Source organism: Cololabis saira, chromosome 5 (assembly GCF_033807715.1).
Source record: "Cololabis saira isolate AMF1-May2022 chromosome 5, fColSai1.1, whole genome shotgun sequence".
Lineage (NCBI taxonomy): Eukaryota > Metazoa > Chordata > Actinopteri > Beloniformes > Belonidae > Cololabis > Cololabis saira.
Genome location: NC_084591.1, coordinates 42,202,318 through 42,220,372, shown reverse-complemented (window position 1 = coordinate 42,220,372; position 18,055 = coordinate 42,202,318). Strand labels below are relative to the sequence as shown.

The 18,055-nt window shown below is 40.6% G+C and overlaps 1 protein-coding gene across 2 annotated transcripts in view; it reads left to right on the top strand.

The window, feature by feature from the left end:
* The first annotated feature begins 315 nt into the window (after positions 1 to 315).
* The window catches only part of cry2 (cryptochrome circadian regulator 2), a 40,868-nt gene continuing 23,128 nt past the window's right edge, over positions 316 to 18,055 (top strand). For both annotated transcript variants that reach the window (XM_061722177.1, XM_061722176.1), the window contains exons 1-2: positions 316 to 603; positions 6,444 to 6,552. In XM_061722177.1, the coding sequence (XP_061578161.1) occupies positions 446 to 603; positions 6,444 to 6,552 (267 nt within the window). In that variant the 5' untranslated portion in view covers positions 316 to 445. The remainder of the gene's footprint in view (positions 604 to 6,443; positions 6,553 to 18,055) is intronic.

The following is an 18,055-nucleotide window of genomic DNA, read 5'->3' as shown; positions in this document are numbered from 1 at the left end:
TCTTTAACTAAACAAAAATATGTTTTAGCCGATTAATCGATGGAATTTTCAGTAAAATACTCGATTACTAAAATATTAGATAGCTGCAGCCCTACTTTTATCATTCTATTATTCCACCTGCAAAAGTGTGCACCAGACATATGGGATGAAACGTGGACGCCCATCCCGTCACCCCCTTCTCCGCATCTGCCTCCCCCAACCAATGACAGCTCACTGGTTTTATAACTCATGATGACGTTTGCATTCTGACCAATCACAGTGGCTTAACCATGAAGACACGCCCACAACGCGCAGTGACCACGCCCCCTATGAATGTGACGTCTCGTTTTGACAGCAAGTAAAGTTTGTTAGTGACCCGGGTTTACCCCTCGAGCCAGGCTTTTTGCTCCATTTCGACCCGTTCCTTTGGATTTGACTGTAATGGTGGCGCCATAAGGAAGGAAGGATGGTGATGAATTCCGTACACTGGTTTCGCAAAGGTCTGCGGTTACACGACAACGCTGCGCTGCAGGAGGCCGTGAGCGCGGCGGACTCGCTGCGCTGTGTTTATATCCTGGACCCCTGGTTCGCCGGCGCGGCCAACGTGGGGATCAACCGATGGAGGTTTGGCACTTCATTATTGCCCTTTAAACACGTCCAGTCGGCTCAAAACAGTTAATAGTATGAGGTGCAGTTATCGGGTAGTGATATGTTTATTTGATGCCTGAATTATGGTTCCGCGTTAAATCGACGCAGAGGCGTACGGCATAGGGTTACGGCGTAGCCTACGGCGTAGGGCACGCGGCCCTGCGCGCCGTACGGCGTACTTCTGCGTTGGTGTAACGCGGAACCATAAATCAGCCTTAAGGCTCGGGCCTCTGCTTCACGTAGCCAGAGCTAACTGATAATAATAATAAAGAGATTCAGAACCAAGTCCCAAGTAATAACACACGGTTTTATGCTGTTATATTATACCAATACTGTGTCTCGTCTTATAAAAGGACGCTTTCTTCAGCGAAATCTCTCAATATGCGTTGGTCACATTGGCATTACATAAACTGATTAGCAGCTGTAGAAGAAGTAGAAAAACAGAAACGAACTAAACATTTATTATCTTGGATTGTTACAGAGTACAGACGTTTATTGAAACAATCATTAATACTAAAGTCAACAGTCACTTGCCTTTATTATATGGTATAATAATATAATGGTGTAATACGTTATTGTTATAATAATAATAATAATAATAATAATACTAACAATAATAATACTATACAAAATATCAGTATTTTACAAGAGTATACTAAAACATCCAGGACAGATGGACTGGTATGCCTAAAAATGATAATTTTCATAGAAGAAAACACAAACGCAAATATTTCTTATCTTGGATAGTTACAGAGTACAGATGTGGACCAATTCATATCCGTTTATTGAAACAATCATTAATGCTAAAGGCAACAGTCACTTGCCTTTATAATATGGTAGAATATATTATTGTAATAATAATAATAATAATAATAATATTATTAATAATAACAATAATTATACTATGAACAAAATATCAGTATTTTACAAGAGTATACTTAAACATCCAGGACAGATGGACTGGTATGCCTAAAAATAATCATAAATCACTGCATTTTACTCATCTTTCAAACTGTGTTTTTTTTTTTTTGACCTGAAGTTGTCCTATAGTTTTTACATGTTGCTTTTCTATATTGATATGCGCCAAATTATGCCATTGAAAGGTGAAAACCTCCCACTATATCTTTTTTTTTGGTGTCATAGTGCACACCTCCCTGAATGCATGCAGAGTCAGCAAAGAAGAGGGTTGTCTGAGGAGCTCAGAAAGAACATTAGTTATAGGTTTTAAAGGTAAAGCCTGTAGGACCATCTCAAACCTGCTTCATGTTCCCTCTAATATTAGGAAGCATAAGGTCCACAGGACTGTGGCCAGGACTGTGGCTATCACATGGGTTTAGGATGCAGTGCAACCGCAGGGTCATGTGAATGATAAAGAATCAAGAAAACATCCTGCAGGTTTTCTAGCAGAACTCCAAGGTGAAGGAATGTCATTCTCTGATTACATCGTGTCCCTTTTGAACAACAATTGTCTCCTAGGAGGAAGACTCAGTCAGACTCCATCAGTTAAGGAAAAAGCCAGACTGGTATTTGTAAATATGCACGTGGACAACCCACAAAGTTTCTCAGACAATGTTATTTGGACTTAAACAAAACTTAAGCCGCTTGTGAAGTCACATCAGCAAGCTTGAGATTTTGAAAAAGTCATTGTTTTGAAAAGTTCTATCGATGAAGGATGTTTGTAGGACTGTGACCATAGATGATTGTATAAGTGCAAAATGGGTTGGAGAGACGTTTATTGACAGCACATTCATTGACTGCCTATAAATTGGTCTCTTCTTTAGATTATAGTTTAGATTCAACTTTTTTATTCACTATATGTCATACGTACCAGACAGTAGTTAGTTAGTAAGTGCAGGAACAATTTTTTGTGATGTGTATACATTGTAATATATACATAATCTACATCTATAGGTGTGCAGTTAAGTCTGGGAGGGTGTTAGTGGGGTTGTGGATGTGGTGCTTGGTAAGGAGACAGCTGTGGAAGTTCACCAGGACGGCTGAGGAAAGGGTTTTTTTCCTCAGTGTCCAAAGAAAGGAAATGCGCTGGTGAGCCTTCTTTACAAGACAGAAGATTTTATGAATCCAGGTGAAGTCCTCCAATATGTGGACCCCTAGAAACCTGAAGCTTGTGACACAATCTATTACCAGTTCCTTAATATAAAGGGGTGTGTGCATGGTATTTGTCTTCCCCCTAAAGTCCACAATGAACTCCTTGATCTTGGTAATGTTACGGACAGTGTCAGAGCACCATGCAGGTGCTCTACTTCATCTCCATAGGCCATCTCCTTGTTATTGTTAATGAGATCAGTTATAGTGATATCTGCAAACCTAATTATGGTGTTGGAAGCATAGACATATATACGTAGACGCCACATCGAGCGCTGCTGCGATACGTCAACGTCACTACCATATTGGATGTGGCACGACTGCGCTGTAAACTAATACAAGTAAATTGACTTCTTTTCATGAAGCGCCGTTTTACAAAGAAATTTACGTTTTACGTCTCATTTATTCATTCACACATGCACTAATATACTTGGGAAACAGTTAGGCACCAAATATAATATATTTAATTTTCTCAGATGGCAAAAATAAGAACTTTATTGATCCCACATAGGAGTAATTCATGTTATATCAGCTATAGAGAACAAGGTAGTGCTGAAAAATAATATATATCCCCCCTCACAAAAATAAGAAAAATAGAGAATATTTTTTTTTATTTTCTCATCAACAAAACATGTTATTTTATTGTCTGAAAAATGGTTCAAATGTTATTTTGTTGTCTGAAAAATGGTTCAAATGTTATTTTATTGTCTGAAAAATGGTTCAAATATGTTATTTTGTTACTTGAAAATTTTTAAATATTTTTTGTTGTTTTGTTATGTTTTGTTTTTGCCATCTGAGAAAATTAAATATATTATATTTGCTGCCTAATTGTTTCCCAAGTATATAAGTGCGTGTGTGAATGAATAAATGAGACGTAAAATGTAAATTTCTTTGTAGAAAGGCGCTTTATGAAAATAAGTCTATTTACTTGTATTAGTTTACAACGCAGTCTTGCCACATCCAATATGGCGGCGACGTTGACGTATCGCAGCAGCTCCATGGGGCGTCTTCGTATATATGTCTATGGTTGGAAGCATAAACAGGTCTGCAGTTATTGGTGAAGAGGGAACCTTGTTCAGAATGGTGGTTGAGGAAGTAATGTTGCCTGAGCTAACATGGTGCAGCCTCCAGTATCCAGTTACAGCGGGTGGTGTTGATGCACAGTCAAAGTTTGGAGATCACCCTGGAGGGGATGACGGTATGTTTAGCTCAAGTCAACAAAGCATCCTTGCACATGTGTAGGTATTTTCCAGGTGTGATAGTACAGGGTGCAGAGCCATTCTGATTGCATCCTCTGTGCTCCTATTTCTGCGGTATCTTGAGATGTGCCCGGATTAGCCGCTCAAAGCACTTTAGAATGATTGACGTGAGGGCTATCAGGCTATAAGGTGCTAGTTTAGAGTGTTTGGGCAGTAGCACAATAGAGGTGGATTTAAAATGTGCTTGCTTGGGCTAGGGACAGGTTAAAAATACCTGTTAAACCCCCAGCCAGCTGTTTGGGACACGTCCTAAGCACGTCCGGGAATAATCATAAAGACATTAGCTTGTTTAAAGCTATCACTTTGGAGGTTGTATTGTTTTGTTGTTTTGTATTGTATGTGTAATCCCAGCCATGAAGTGGACTGTGTTATGTACGTATAAATGCAAATTTGAAGGCCAAGAATAAGATTTAGGCAGATTACAGATCAATTAGTGAATCTCTATTCTAGCTGTTTCTCTATCAACTTATCAAATCAATTTGAAACAAACATTTCAATGTTACTTACCATAAAGTGTAGGAATGTCCCGATCCGATTACAAGTCATTTGATTTTGAGTATCTGCCGATATCGAGTCCTGATCTTTCGTTACACTTAAAAAAAAAATTAACAAAATGCAAAATAACCAGATCCAGATTGCCCCCTATTTTTATTTAAGTCACCTTATTTTATCATTTAGCACTTAGACAGTGCAGTTCTCTTTGAGGTTGCTTGAAAAATCAAGTAATAATAGTGCAACTATTAACTAGTAAAAATGTGCAAATTTAAATTATAAATTGAATTAAATAAAAACAGCAGCTCAACATAAAATATCCAACATGCATGTAAAGAAATAAGCAAATAACAGAGCAACAGTGTCATAAAGTAAGGCCAGTAATGTGATTTTTAGACCGTATTCTTACTTCTTACTGTCCTTTTCTGGCTTAAAGAGTAAAATGTTTGTGTTTGAAGTGACCTACAATCTTCTTTGTGGTAGCCAGCCTGCGTGGAGAAAGCAAGCCCTTGTGCACGCAAAGTTGGCAAGAAAGCTTATGTGGACCCGTTGCTTGTTGATACCAGTTGTTTAGTATTTTTTCTATAGTCTGTTTGATGCGCTTATCAGAATAATGAGAATAAAATGTATATCCAATCCCTGATCGGAATTCAATGTACAATTTCGATCAAGTCTGAAACAACATGATCAGGCCTGATTTCCGATCACGTGATCAGTTCGGGACATCCCTAATAAAGTGCATTACACGCACATAAACCTATGCGTTGAAGTGAATAAACTGAGTGGTTGGGCCAGTGGCTCTTAATGAACTGTTGTCATTATTCTTTGCCAGAGTGTTGGACACTTTTATCCTCTAAAGGCAGAATTAGCTGATTGATCATGTGACTATTTTTTGTTGTTTTTTATCAACATTCGTCCATCTTAAACGTTTTCCTTTCTCCTGAAGGTAAAACACTTTTTTGCTTGACTGGATATACACGGATCAATCATAACATCATGATCACTGACTACCAATGTGAGGAAACGCCTCTCATCTTGCTCCAATGCAATGTTCTCCTGGAAAACCTGCAGCCTGGCAGTCACGTTAATGGCATTTTTGCTGAGCAACCACACCCCTCAACATGGCAACGTCATTCCACAGAAGCTTAGCAGTGTGCCGCTCAATATTTTACAAGTACATTTTAAAAGACCACAACAAAGTACTTGAAATGTTCATTTGTTCTCCAAACTCCCCATAAAACAATTGGATGGAACCTGAAGACGTCTGTGGGAAGCCGTAACAATCCACATTTCCTTTTTCCAATTTGCATTTTTAGAAGCAACAGAATTTTTTCCGTGACAAAAACTCTTGAACATCACTGAGAAGTAACCCATAAAATCAGTGCTTCTTAACTTTAGCCTTTAAAAGCTAAAACAAAACAAAACAGATACAAGCAGTGATGGTAAAGCTTGTTTATCAAACCATTTTGAGTATGTATATATATATATAATATGGGAAAGAACAGGAAGTAAAATTATCATCTGAAACCACATGCCATAACACATATTCCTACACATCTGTGTGTGTGTGTGAGTGCGCACTGACAGAGCAGAGTGGGCAGGACCTAGCGAGGCTTAGTGTGCAGTCATTGTGAAAGTGATGTAAAGTGTAAGGGTGTGTGATGTGGTTACAATCTCAAGAAGCTTTTATGATAAACACCAAAGCCTTTTCAAGAGTTCAGTGTCATCACAAATTGCAGGGCCTTCAATTTACTGATGTAAACCTTTAGACCTTTTTAAAAGCTTTTCTGAGTTTCAAATCTGCTGAGACAAATGATGAAGTCAGAAACAACTTAAAAACTCAATAATAATAATTAATAATATTAATAATCTAACAATCAATAGATTAGGAGCAACAGGCATAATCAAACCTGGTATACCTCCCTAATGCATTCTCACATTCCTGTTATGTTATTGCAGGTTTCTCCTGGAAGCTCTGGAGGATCTGGACAGCAGTCTGAAGAAGCTAAACTCCAGACTGTTTGTTGTCAGAGGGCAGCCTACCGATGTCTTTCCACGGCTGTTTAAGGTCTGTATTCCCACAAAGCCCATGCTCTCCGTTGCTGATTCCAACTGGAACATTCTGGTTATAAAGCAGATTCCTGACATGTTGAATCATGGATCCACCCAAACAGCCAGGCCCCATTCCCTACAATATCCAGTTTTTAGTGCCATTGCCGATTGATTACTTTACTGTGGGAAGTGGCGGTGCAGCGGTGCACCATGGTTGATGCATGGTATTGATTTGTTAATGCTGATAATAATACATGCTCACATGTCCACTTGAATCAAATAGGATACTTACTTATGGTGTTTATGCAGACATAGAAAGGAAAGGATGCTTTCATTCACATAGTATTTAATTGTTTACGTTTTGGCAGTGCCGATCCTGGCTCCCAGGGGGCCCTAAGCAGAAATCGTGGCTGCTGGCGAAGCCGGCGGCCGCGGCGATTTGGGCCAATTTGGGCCGATTTGGACTGATTTTGGCCAGTGTTTTTGCAGGGTTTCTCTCACCTTAAAAACAGTTAAAATCCAACAAACTTAAGCATAGCTCCTGGAAATTATAAATACAAAAAGAGAGCGACAAACAAACAATAAGATAACTGAACTGTTATAAATCCACTACCCCCACCCCCTCTGCCCCGGGCCCACCCCACACACACACACACACACACACACACGCACACACACACGCACACACACATTTGAAATTTATAATATAATATATAATAATATATAATATTATTATATATATATATATATATATATATATACATATTATATTATTATATATTAGCTAGGTTAATCCAAGTATAAAAATATTGCCTAGGATAAAAACTGTATATGGCCCACTGGGATAGGTACCCCAAGGCTCTGGTCATAGTCATACAGATACAACTAACAAAGTTACAGCAAAACGACAAAAAAATCATGCTGTAGATTGTGCATGATTTTCTTGTGTACACTGCAAGTTACATGGAAGTCACGTTGGCTGGTTACCTGACTGTTGTTGACGCAGCTCATCATTCCGTTGCTTCTTTTTCTTTTTTTCGCACCCTGAAGGGTATATCCTTTTCATTTTGCAGTCTGCAGTGTTGGTGTTACTGTTACTACTGTAACTCTGAACTAGGTTTTCTTTTTAGCACCGGCTCGGTCGCCGGCTCGTAAACGTAAACAAACAGCTGCTGGCTGCTGCACCGTGCACGCATGAGATTCAACGTCAAGTTACGTTTTTGGATTCACAACGCACCACTGCGCAAATACCGTAGCAGCAGCTGTGGCGAGTGGTCTGTCTGTAGTACTCAGATAGTGGGAGGATCCTAAAGTACGTTCTTTGCCTAAACTCCGCAAATTCGCTCAGGCAATTGGGGGCCCCTGGCCGTCGGGGGCCTTACGCAATGTGCGTACTCTGCGTATAGGAAGGGGCGGGCCTGCGTTTTGGTCACTGATGATGTTGACCTGGTTCTTACTTCAGACTTTCATTTTTCTGGTTGAACAGCAACAAAGACTGCCTCTTGAAACTTACTGAAAATGCGTGTATGCATGTGTATGTACTGATGGGTCAAATATGAATGAAGAGATGCACTGTGAAGACCTCTACACTGATGCACTTTTGTAGAGAAAATCCTTTTTGGGATCTCCACAATAATCCTAAGTTTTCCATCATTCCAAATCGTCTAAGTTTTTCCTTCATCCGTGGACTTGAAGAAAACACAGGAGTCAAAGTTTCGGCTGGCATTCGTCCAACAAATACTGTGGAGGTCCTTTATTCCAAAAAAAGTACAAGACGTCCACAGGAGAGCATCGCATGTTCCGCGGTCCAAGGAAAACTCTGAAATTTTTATCTCCGGAACATGGCTTTTATAGGCAGATAAGAGACATATGACAATAAATGCATTATTTTCTCTTTTACGATTCTACACATCTGTTCAGCAACTTCTTTGAAGTTCTTTCTTTGCATCCTTATCATCACTAGAAAACTGCCGCTTAGGAAAATGAGGCTTCTTTGCTCATTTACTATAATCATTCATTATTTTGCCTCTTTGCCACAGTTGCTCAAGGCCATTGGCTTGCAAGTGCAGCGGACTTCCCCCTCCCTTACCCGTGTGTGTGTGTCCGGCCAGTGTTTTTTTCCACTCTCTCTGTCTCTCTCTCCACTCTCAATATTAGTCTTAGTTAAATGTTTTACTTAGGTGTTAGATGATTATAAAATATTCACATAATTATATAAAAATATCCTCAACAATCCCCCCTATGATACTAAAAAGTATCATCTCCAACCCACATAACTCGACACATAGTCCTCCCCATAAGGATTCATTAGTACAACACACAAACTTTTTAGGGTAAAAGCGTCACCATCATGAGTACATCAGTAATTTCAGCTCACAGTGAGAATCACCATACGAGACACTGCCCCAGCCGCCAAAGTGGCAGCAGGACCACGACTCGAACCACCCCGGGACTAACCCATCCCAATGGTGTAGCGATCAGTCACTGTGGGCCTTTTCATTATCCGACCCTTGCAGACATGGCCAGGGAAACTTCCCCTCAACACCACAGTGATGAGTGGTAAAACACTCGCCAGGTGGCAACGTCAGCATTACACATTTCAACAGTTTACGAGTAATATACAATTCATAGCATTATACGTGAGCATGCAATCAGATACATTGGTGAATACTAAAATTATAACAGCACACATCAAACCATGCCTATTCTGTTTACAAAGCTAGGTACTGTTGGTTTGTCCTAGGGAAGATTCCCTGGCACACTAATGAGGAGTAATCTTCTTAATTCTTCTTTCTTCAGGGTGTCAGTAATTCTTCTTTCTTCGCGTGTCAGGGGTGTAGACTATTCTGACACCTGTTTGACCTGCCCAGGGGATTATTGTGCCCCTTTGTCGAGGGCTTAGGTCTGATGTCCGCCGCTGCGCCAGATCCAGCCGGATCTGGGGTACCAATCTTTGAGGTTGGTCGGTTGGGGCCCACTGCGACCAGTGACACCACGTGTCTCTTTTCCCGTGGAGTCGAACGGTGTGAGTGGTCCGTTCTGGGTCCCGCCCGCCTCAGCTCCGAGCACTTGCTTCTGATGACTCTCAAGGGAACCCACTCCGCCTGTGGTGCTGTCATCTCCCCCCTCTGGAGTCTCTGACCTGTTTGGAGTAAGAAGCACCCAAACTCTGCGGTTCGGAGAAGTAAACTTTCGTTCCTAAAGTTGCTGTTGAACGCCTAGCGGGAGAATTACCTTCCCATCTAGTGTTTACCAAACGCCCTCATGATCTTTCCTACTCCACGCAACTTAACTCCAAATTATTTAATACATTAGTTACTAGTGTATAATGATAAGCTTGCTAATTTCTTTCCTCTTGGGTATTGGGTGTACACACCTGAACAATCAGACCTGCAAATTGCTCTAGTAACTTCTTTGAGGTGGTCAGGGGGTACTTAGGATTATCTACAGTGAATAATGTTTCCTTCATGGAAAAATGGCGAAAAATATAATTTATTAGCTCCCACGAAACATTAGCCCCAAACTACTGGCCGATGATCAAATTAATTATTACAATAAATGAAAAACATCAAATTAATTATTTCCATAAATGAAAAGCAAGAATAATTGTTAAGCTCATCAATCATTTAGTTCCAGTAAAAAATGAATAAATACGGAAAATATTTTGCCTTTCAGATCAAAAAATACAAAATGATGAAGAAATAGAAAGTAAACTCTACAAATTTCCTTGGGGTCCTCATTGATAACTGTCTAAACTTTTAAATGTCATATTGATCATCTTGTGCAAAAACTAAATAATAAAAAATAAAAATAAAATCTGAATATATCAGTCTGTTTTTCAAACCGAGACACCTGCTTCCACGTTCTGCCCTTCTTATTCTTTATTAGGATTAGTATTAGCTAATATTATAATTTCCCCCCTTGTCAATCCATACAGGATTAACAACAACATGCAGTTAGTCTTAATCGGAGGAAACCCAATCACGCCCCAGCATGGGCGGAAAAACAAATGCCGGTGGGCCAAACGAGCCTGGCGTTTCCTCCTGTGTAGTCTGGATTGGCTAGAGCGGGGGCAGTCCGGAAACCTCCCTTCTTAGCAGCTGGAGAGCCCCCGTTCTGACCGTCAGTCCACTGCAACCGGGCTGACTGTCATCCTTGTCCACCTGCTCGGATTAAAACTCTCAATGGGACTGTTTTGGTAGCACAATCACACACCCAGGGTCTGCTGTAGCCTGCCAAGGAAAGACAATCAAAATACCGTCCACGTACATTAAAGCCGTTGATTGTATACCTAAATGACTAAGATCATCCGCAAGCGCGTGATCAAAGATTGAGGGAGAGTGTACGATTGTAGGCCTTTACAAGTAAAAGCAAACAAATGCTGAGAATTAAGATGAACTGGCATGCTGAAAAATGCTGAGCACAGAGCTAATTCCGTGTGGGGATCAGGTAATACTGGCATTTCCTCAAATCATGCACTAGTCTATATTCGTTACCACCCGGTCGGTTGATGGGAAAGATTGAGGCATTGCATACACTATCTGTTCTCATCAGGGCCCCCCTTTCCACTGGCCCTGCTATAGCCTCTATAGCATCTTCTTCTACATAGGGACCCTACTTGTGACGGGATCTGTTCTATTAGCACCATGTGTTCGTTGGCCATAACCAATCGTTTATCTTTTCATCTAGATACTATAACCCTCTCTACGTCTTCTTACGACTTAGTCCACCAGTGTGAGTGCAATTCTGAAAAACAGTTCATCTGAAACAATACTCCCACGAGGTGTCGAGTTGGATTTGATATCCACTTCTGCAAACTCAAAGTCCTCATGAACTAGATCTCTTTCAAAGGCATAGCACAAAGGAGAGGTGGCGTTGGTTTTCTAGCCGTGTCACCACCAGTGGTCTCCATGCTTCCCACTCATGATGAAGGAAGGAGTCCGGTGTTGTTAGCTTCATCCAGTGTACTTGTGCCTCCAGGTCGCTCGTCGGTACCTGTGGAGATTCTGCAGGAATCGTTAGTGGCATCATGGGAACAGTCATATTGTCAGGTTGGTCTTGTACCATCTCAAAATATACACCATCCGGATTTTTGCATTGGGCTGACACAACGCATCTCTTCCCAAACGATTAACTGGCGTGTTGTCCGAATCTTCGAGGCAGCACGGGGAAGGTTGGCTCCATCTTCTCCTATTGCAGGAGTAAGCTGCCCCCGTGTCCCCCCTCCAGGGTTTGGAGGTCCTGACCCAGGATTTTGGGGCCCTGTCCCCGGAATGATCGGACAGTCCATCTGTATGTGGGACACATTTGTCTACCTCCCCAGTACTGTAATCTTGAGTATTACTGAGGCATTGTCGAAGCTGCTCGTGGTGTTGCAGGAGCTGCTTGCAGTATTGGCAGATGCGGTCCCCTACCGCCTGTAGGCCCCCAGGAATCACCCCCTTGGTTGAGATAAACCTGGATTGGGGGAACCAGCAGAGTCCGGGCCTGACCTGTATAGGGTGCTATAGGATAAGCATTAAGCACAACAGGTATTTGTTGAACAGGAGGGAGTGATATTGTGGGTGTGCCTGTGTCACCCCTCCGTAAGATGGTCCCGCCTCTGGCTCTGTCAATCAGCGATGTTCTCTGATGTGGAGCTGATCGCATTCGTACTCACTTCTGTTCCGACGTGGAGTCCGATGACTCCGGCTGACCCGTCCCTCTCCATGCTCTGAGTCATCCGGATCTTTGCTTCTCGTTATTGAACCTGCTTCTGGTACATCTGGACAGTCAATTAACCATTCATCCTCTGTTCTACAGCACTCTTCTTCTGATTCGTCAGTAGTACTGTCAGACGAATGTCCTGACTGGTCTGCTCCCTCCTTCTGTTAACTTATGGCACTTGACCGCGATGGGATTCATTTTGCATGATATCTTTCTAAAGTCGCTCAATTTATTATAACTGTTTTCTTTCCATCCTCAGTTATCCTTTCTTTGACACTTGTACGTGTCATTTTTTCATACATTTCCTATCTAGTTTTCAACTTCGATATTAAAATATTACAATATATTGTGTTGCTCAGCATTTTCCTGCCTTCCAGAATTACAAATTACAACATACTCTTTTTTGTATGTCCTTCCAACCTTCCGTCAACCTCATCACAGCACCTAGGATCAAAGCAGCCGTCAAGAGGCCAGTGTTTTCGTCCAGATGACATTTTGTGCCATCTTCTCATACCCCTTTAAAATTTTTTGTTCGTTAGATGGATGGGTAACCACTATTACCTTCTGCCAGTGTTGTCTTCTTCGCCTGTTTTACTTTCACCGGCACCCATGGTATTTGGCAGTTCACAGCGATCCTCACGGCCTGTGGTTGCTTAGTTAATTCTTTTAATCTTGTCCCCCTGTTTTTTCCTTTTTTCCAATCTGCCTCGCTCTCAATCAATGCAGACTCATAATAATCCTTTTGGTCATTTTTATGCCTAATGTTCTGTTTCAAAGATTATTTAGTGTATCTGTATTCTATTTTACCTTATACCAATATACTGTGCATTTTTTTATTCTTTAACACAGTTTATTTGTTGGGTCCAACTCCCTTGCCATTCAAGCAAGATCTGCTTGTACAGAACTGACTATACGCCTTTGCAGACATCCCTATCATGCCCATGTTTTAACAGGCAAAACTTTCAAACTCCGGAGTTAATTCCCCTGCTACTCCAACAGTCATACTGTTATATAACAATACACTAATTCACTGTGCTTATGCACTAGTGAATACATCACAGGGCCAGACACCTAGTCTGGTCCTTTTCATAACCTTTTAATCATTATTTATAAGTAATTATCAGTTATTCGTTATTCATTCCTTAATTGTCCCATTAATATTCGTCTATGTTCTACCCTTTCAATTCATTCCATTATATATATATAATTCCATGTATTCACACAGATCCTCTGTGCTAATATTTATATTTCTATTATTTAGTTATCTAATCACACTATCTATAGCAGGATTCCACAGTCTTTCCGTCCAATCCTAGTTATGTTCTTTCAAACGTATTATACATCATTATATGCCATCAGCGGTTTTTCACAGATTTCTCCGGCCGGTGAGAAATATGTGAAACTATATAACAACAAAAATCTTCAAACGCTCCTTAACTCTCCGCACCCCGGAGAGAGAAGGAACAAATAAAACCACTTTTCAAACACTAAATAGCAACTCTTTTAAATCATAATCTTCTTCACAACTTTAAATACCAAAAACTTTTCCCAACACTAAAACAAAAACTCATCTCTTCACAACTTCAAATACAAAACTTTGTCCAACACTAAAACAAAAACTCTTTTAAATCATAATTTCGATAACTTCAAATCCCAAAAACTTTGAACTTCAAATCCCAAAAACTTAAATCATAATTTTTTTATAACTTCAAATCCCAAAAACTTAAATAATAATTTTTTATAACTTCGAATCCCAAAAACGTTGTACTTCAAATCCCAAAAACTTAAATAATAATTTTTTATAACTTCGAATCCCAAAAACTTAAATAATAATTTTTATAACTTCGAATCCCAAAAACTTTTTCAAACACTTAAACAGCAACTTCCGTATAAACACATTAAATCAACCACTATTGTTTAAATCATAATCTGTTGTATACATTCCCAGTGGTACTTTTTTCCACAGACCCAAACCTCAGAGCAGGTACTCGGAACTGATTCTGGGCAGGTACTTCTTTCCCGTTCTGTTAGAATTATACACACAGCCGATAACTAAAATTAAAAATCCGTGCCACACCAAGAAAAGAAAAAAACAAATAAACTCGAAAACTTTTTTATAACTTCAAATCCCAAAAACTTTGTACTCCGAATCCCAAAAACTTAAATCATAATTTTATAACTTCCAATCCCAAAAACTTTGTATTCCGAATCCCAAAAACTTAAATCATAATTTTATAACTTCAAATCCCAAAAACTTTGTATTCCGAATCCCAAAAACTTAAATCATAATTTTATAACTTCCAATCCCAAAAACTTTGTATTCCGAATCCCAAAAACTTAAATCATAATTTTATAACTTCCAATCCCAAAAACTTTGTATTCCGAATCCCAAAAACTTAAATCATAATTTTTATAACTTCCAATCCCAAAAACTTTGTACTTCGAATCCCAAAAACTTAAATCATAATTTTTATAACTTCCAATCCCAAAAACTTTGTACTTCGAATCCCAAAAACTTAAATCATAATTTTTATAACTTCAAATCCCAAAAACTTTGTACTTCGAATCCCAAAAACTTAAATCATAATTTTTATAACTTCCAATCCCAAAAACTTTGTACTTCGAATCCCAAAAACTTAAATCATAATTTTTATAACTTCCAATCCCAAAAACTTTGTACTTCGAATCCCAAAAACTTAAATCATAATTTATTTTTTTTTATAACTTCAAATCCCAAAAACTTTGTCCGACACTAAAACAAAAACTCTTTTAAATCATAATCTTTTTCATAACTTCAAATCCCAAAAACCTTTTCCAACACTAAAACAAAAACTCATCTCTTCATAACTTCAAATACAAAAATCTTTTTCCAACACTAAAACAAAAACTCATCTCTTCATAACTTCAAATACAAAAATCTTTTTCCAGAAATTCTACCCAGTTAAATACGCTTCTTTTTCATCCCATTGGCCACATTCATTCATCCACACATTCTGAATTTTGTGCCGAATACCAGCCGATACCGTCCATACATTAAAAAAATTGTTAATTCTAGGTTTTTTAGAAAGTTTATACCAGCATTTTCCGACCATTGGAGCCGGCCGGAGGGAGGATATTAGGGGTGCAGCGGTTCAGGCAGCCCACGGTTCGGTTTCGGTTTGTGTTAACAGTCCTCGCTTCGACACTTACCCTCATAAAAGGATCAGTACCAACAGCACGGACCCGGCAACTGCACACGACTCAGCGGTAAGTAACGTTAATCTTTATGTTATTTATATTTGTCTACAAGTATGATCTTTTGCATGGGTCAAGTATTTAGATTAGCACTGGTGTGACTCCGTGTTACGGAGCTCTATTAGTATCGTAATACATTTTTCCTGTTTATGTTTTCAGATTTTTCAAGCAATGCACCTGAAACTGTTCAACGACATCTCCCGAAGACACAGGGTCCTTCATTGAGCCAGCAATAGTGCATAAATGTTCTTTATCCTCCTGGGACCCTAGGGTCACATATGGGGACCTACTTCCCTGACTTCCCCAAAACCAAAGAAAGTTATTGAGCTTTACTCTGAGACTTCCAGTCCTCAGGGGAGGACTGGTATATCCATCTAGTAGTGAATATTCATCCCAAACTACTCATGCTGCACTCACAAAACAGCGGAGATATCAACCAAACGCTTCTATGGAAGCTTCCCAACTAGATGTCACCAATGTACTGATAATGGTAGAATTTGTATGGTTGACTCATGTTTAAAACCCTTCTCCCAGTCCAGCCCTGTTGTGAGTGTTAGTATGTAGTGATTCTGTTTAGAAGCGCAGTGGTGATGATTTATGGGCCTAAGTTGAGATCTCTGTCCAGACGACTTTTTTTTTTTTTTTTTTTCCTATCCGGAGAGGCCCATATGCCCTCCCCTCCTACACGTCATTCCAGCAGCCAATCAGCACAGAGCCTTATCATAGTCACGCCCCTTTGAATCAACCAGCCAATCAGCACAGAGCCTCATTACCAGTCACGCCCCTTGGAATCAACCAGCCAATCAGATCATAGTCACGCCCCTCGAAATCCACCAGCCAATCAGCACAGAGCCTCATTACCATAGTCACGCCCCTTGAAATCCACCAGCCAATCAGATCATAGTCACGCCCCTTGGAATCAACCAGCCAATCAGCACAGAGCCTCATTACCATAGTCACGCCCCTCGAAATCCACCAGCTACCCATTCCCTCAGAGAGACATGTCAGGGAGACATGTCAGGGAGACATGTCCCACAGGCTGAATTTCTGACCCATGCAGAAACAAACAGCCCCAGATTGTTTCTAAGACATTCAAGGCCCGTTTAAAATATACATTAAATACCGTAATAAATCTCCCTTATCCTGAATCACAGTCCCGTGTCAGACCAACGCTGAGCCCGCAGCGCGGGGGCGCGCACCCCGCGTCCGCAAAGCCCAGCACCGGCCCTTATCACGGAACCACAACCAAGCTTTAATTTTTCATTGCTGATTTAAACTGTTTTATGCTGATCAATGCAATGTGTGCATGTGCTGAGCCTACTCTGAAACTTCTATGGAAACAGCATTCCCGTATCCCTACCGGGGAAGAGATAAGATAAGAGACCTATCCCCCCACTTTGAAAAAGCAATAAAACTTCTCTCACACACAGCAGCCTCTTAAATCTTAAAAACTCAGTCGTAGGTATACACTGATGGATGCCGCGGGGGCGCGGACCGCCCCGACGCTAAGCGGATGACTGTCCTCCCGCTTCCGCGAAACTTATCGTAAATAATTACAATTATTATTATTTATAATACCCATAATAGTACAAAGTATCCTAATATAGAGCGAAACCAGATAGAGCGAAACTACCGGAGTCAAATTCCTTGTTGGACAATGTTCGAATCACAGTCCCGCGTCGGACCGAGGCAGAGCCCGCAGCGCGGGGGTGCACCACCCCGCGCCGCGGAACCCGCAGCGGCCACGATCACGGAACCACAACCGAGTCTAATATGGGAGACTTAAAATAAAAAAATGGGTGAGATCCGCCTAAATTCTCTCGTGTCATACCGAAGATTTAAAGCCGTGAACCTATTTCCTCAAACTCCCCCCCGCCACAGGCACGATCATGACCCTGAGTTAAAAGAGTTAAAAGGCGGCGTGTCTAATTTAATTGTTAGGGGAGTTTGCTCGAGACTAGGAGTCTGCCTTTATTTATTTGCCACAGCAACTATTATTTATTTATTTATCTATTCATTTATTTTTTCCGATCATAATCGGCCAGCGGAAACCCAGCCCCCGAGCCGCTCGGCAGGCGTTCCTCCCGCCGAGCGGGAGGCTCCATTCCTCCCACCACTCTCAAACAATAATTTCAAACAGGAAAAACTCTGTTCAACTATTTTTCACTCCCTGATCTAACCCCGAAGATTTAACGCGGTCCTTATCTACCCTCTGTTTTAAACTCCCTCCGCTCCGCTCCGTGTGAGAGGAAGCAGGCCGGGCAGAGCGGCGCTCGGCTCCGCTAACGGCAGCGCAAACACTCGGATTTTAAAACATAAATTTAATGACAAAACCGAAAATCCGTAGCACACAAGGGCAAATTTAACCGCAGAGGGCGAACTAAACTGTTTTTAATTTTACATCGAGAACCGCTGCAACCTCTTTTCTCCTTTTCCTCTCTTTTTTCTTTTTTTTTTTTTTCTTTAAAAAAAAGAAAAAAGATTTATCTCCTACCTCCCACCGGGATCCGTAAGTCCTGAAATCCGGTAACTTTCTCCTGAAGCTCGGCTCGCCAAATGTAGAGAAAATCCTTTTTGGG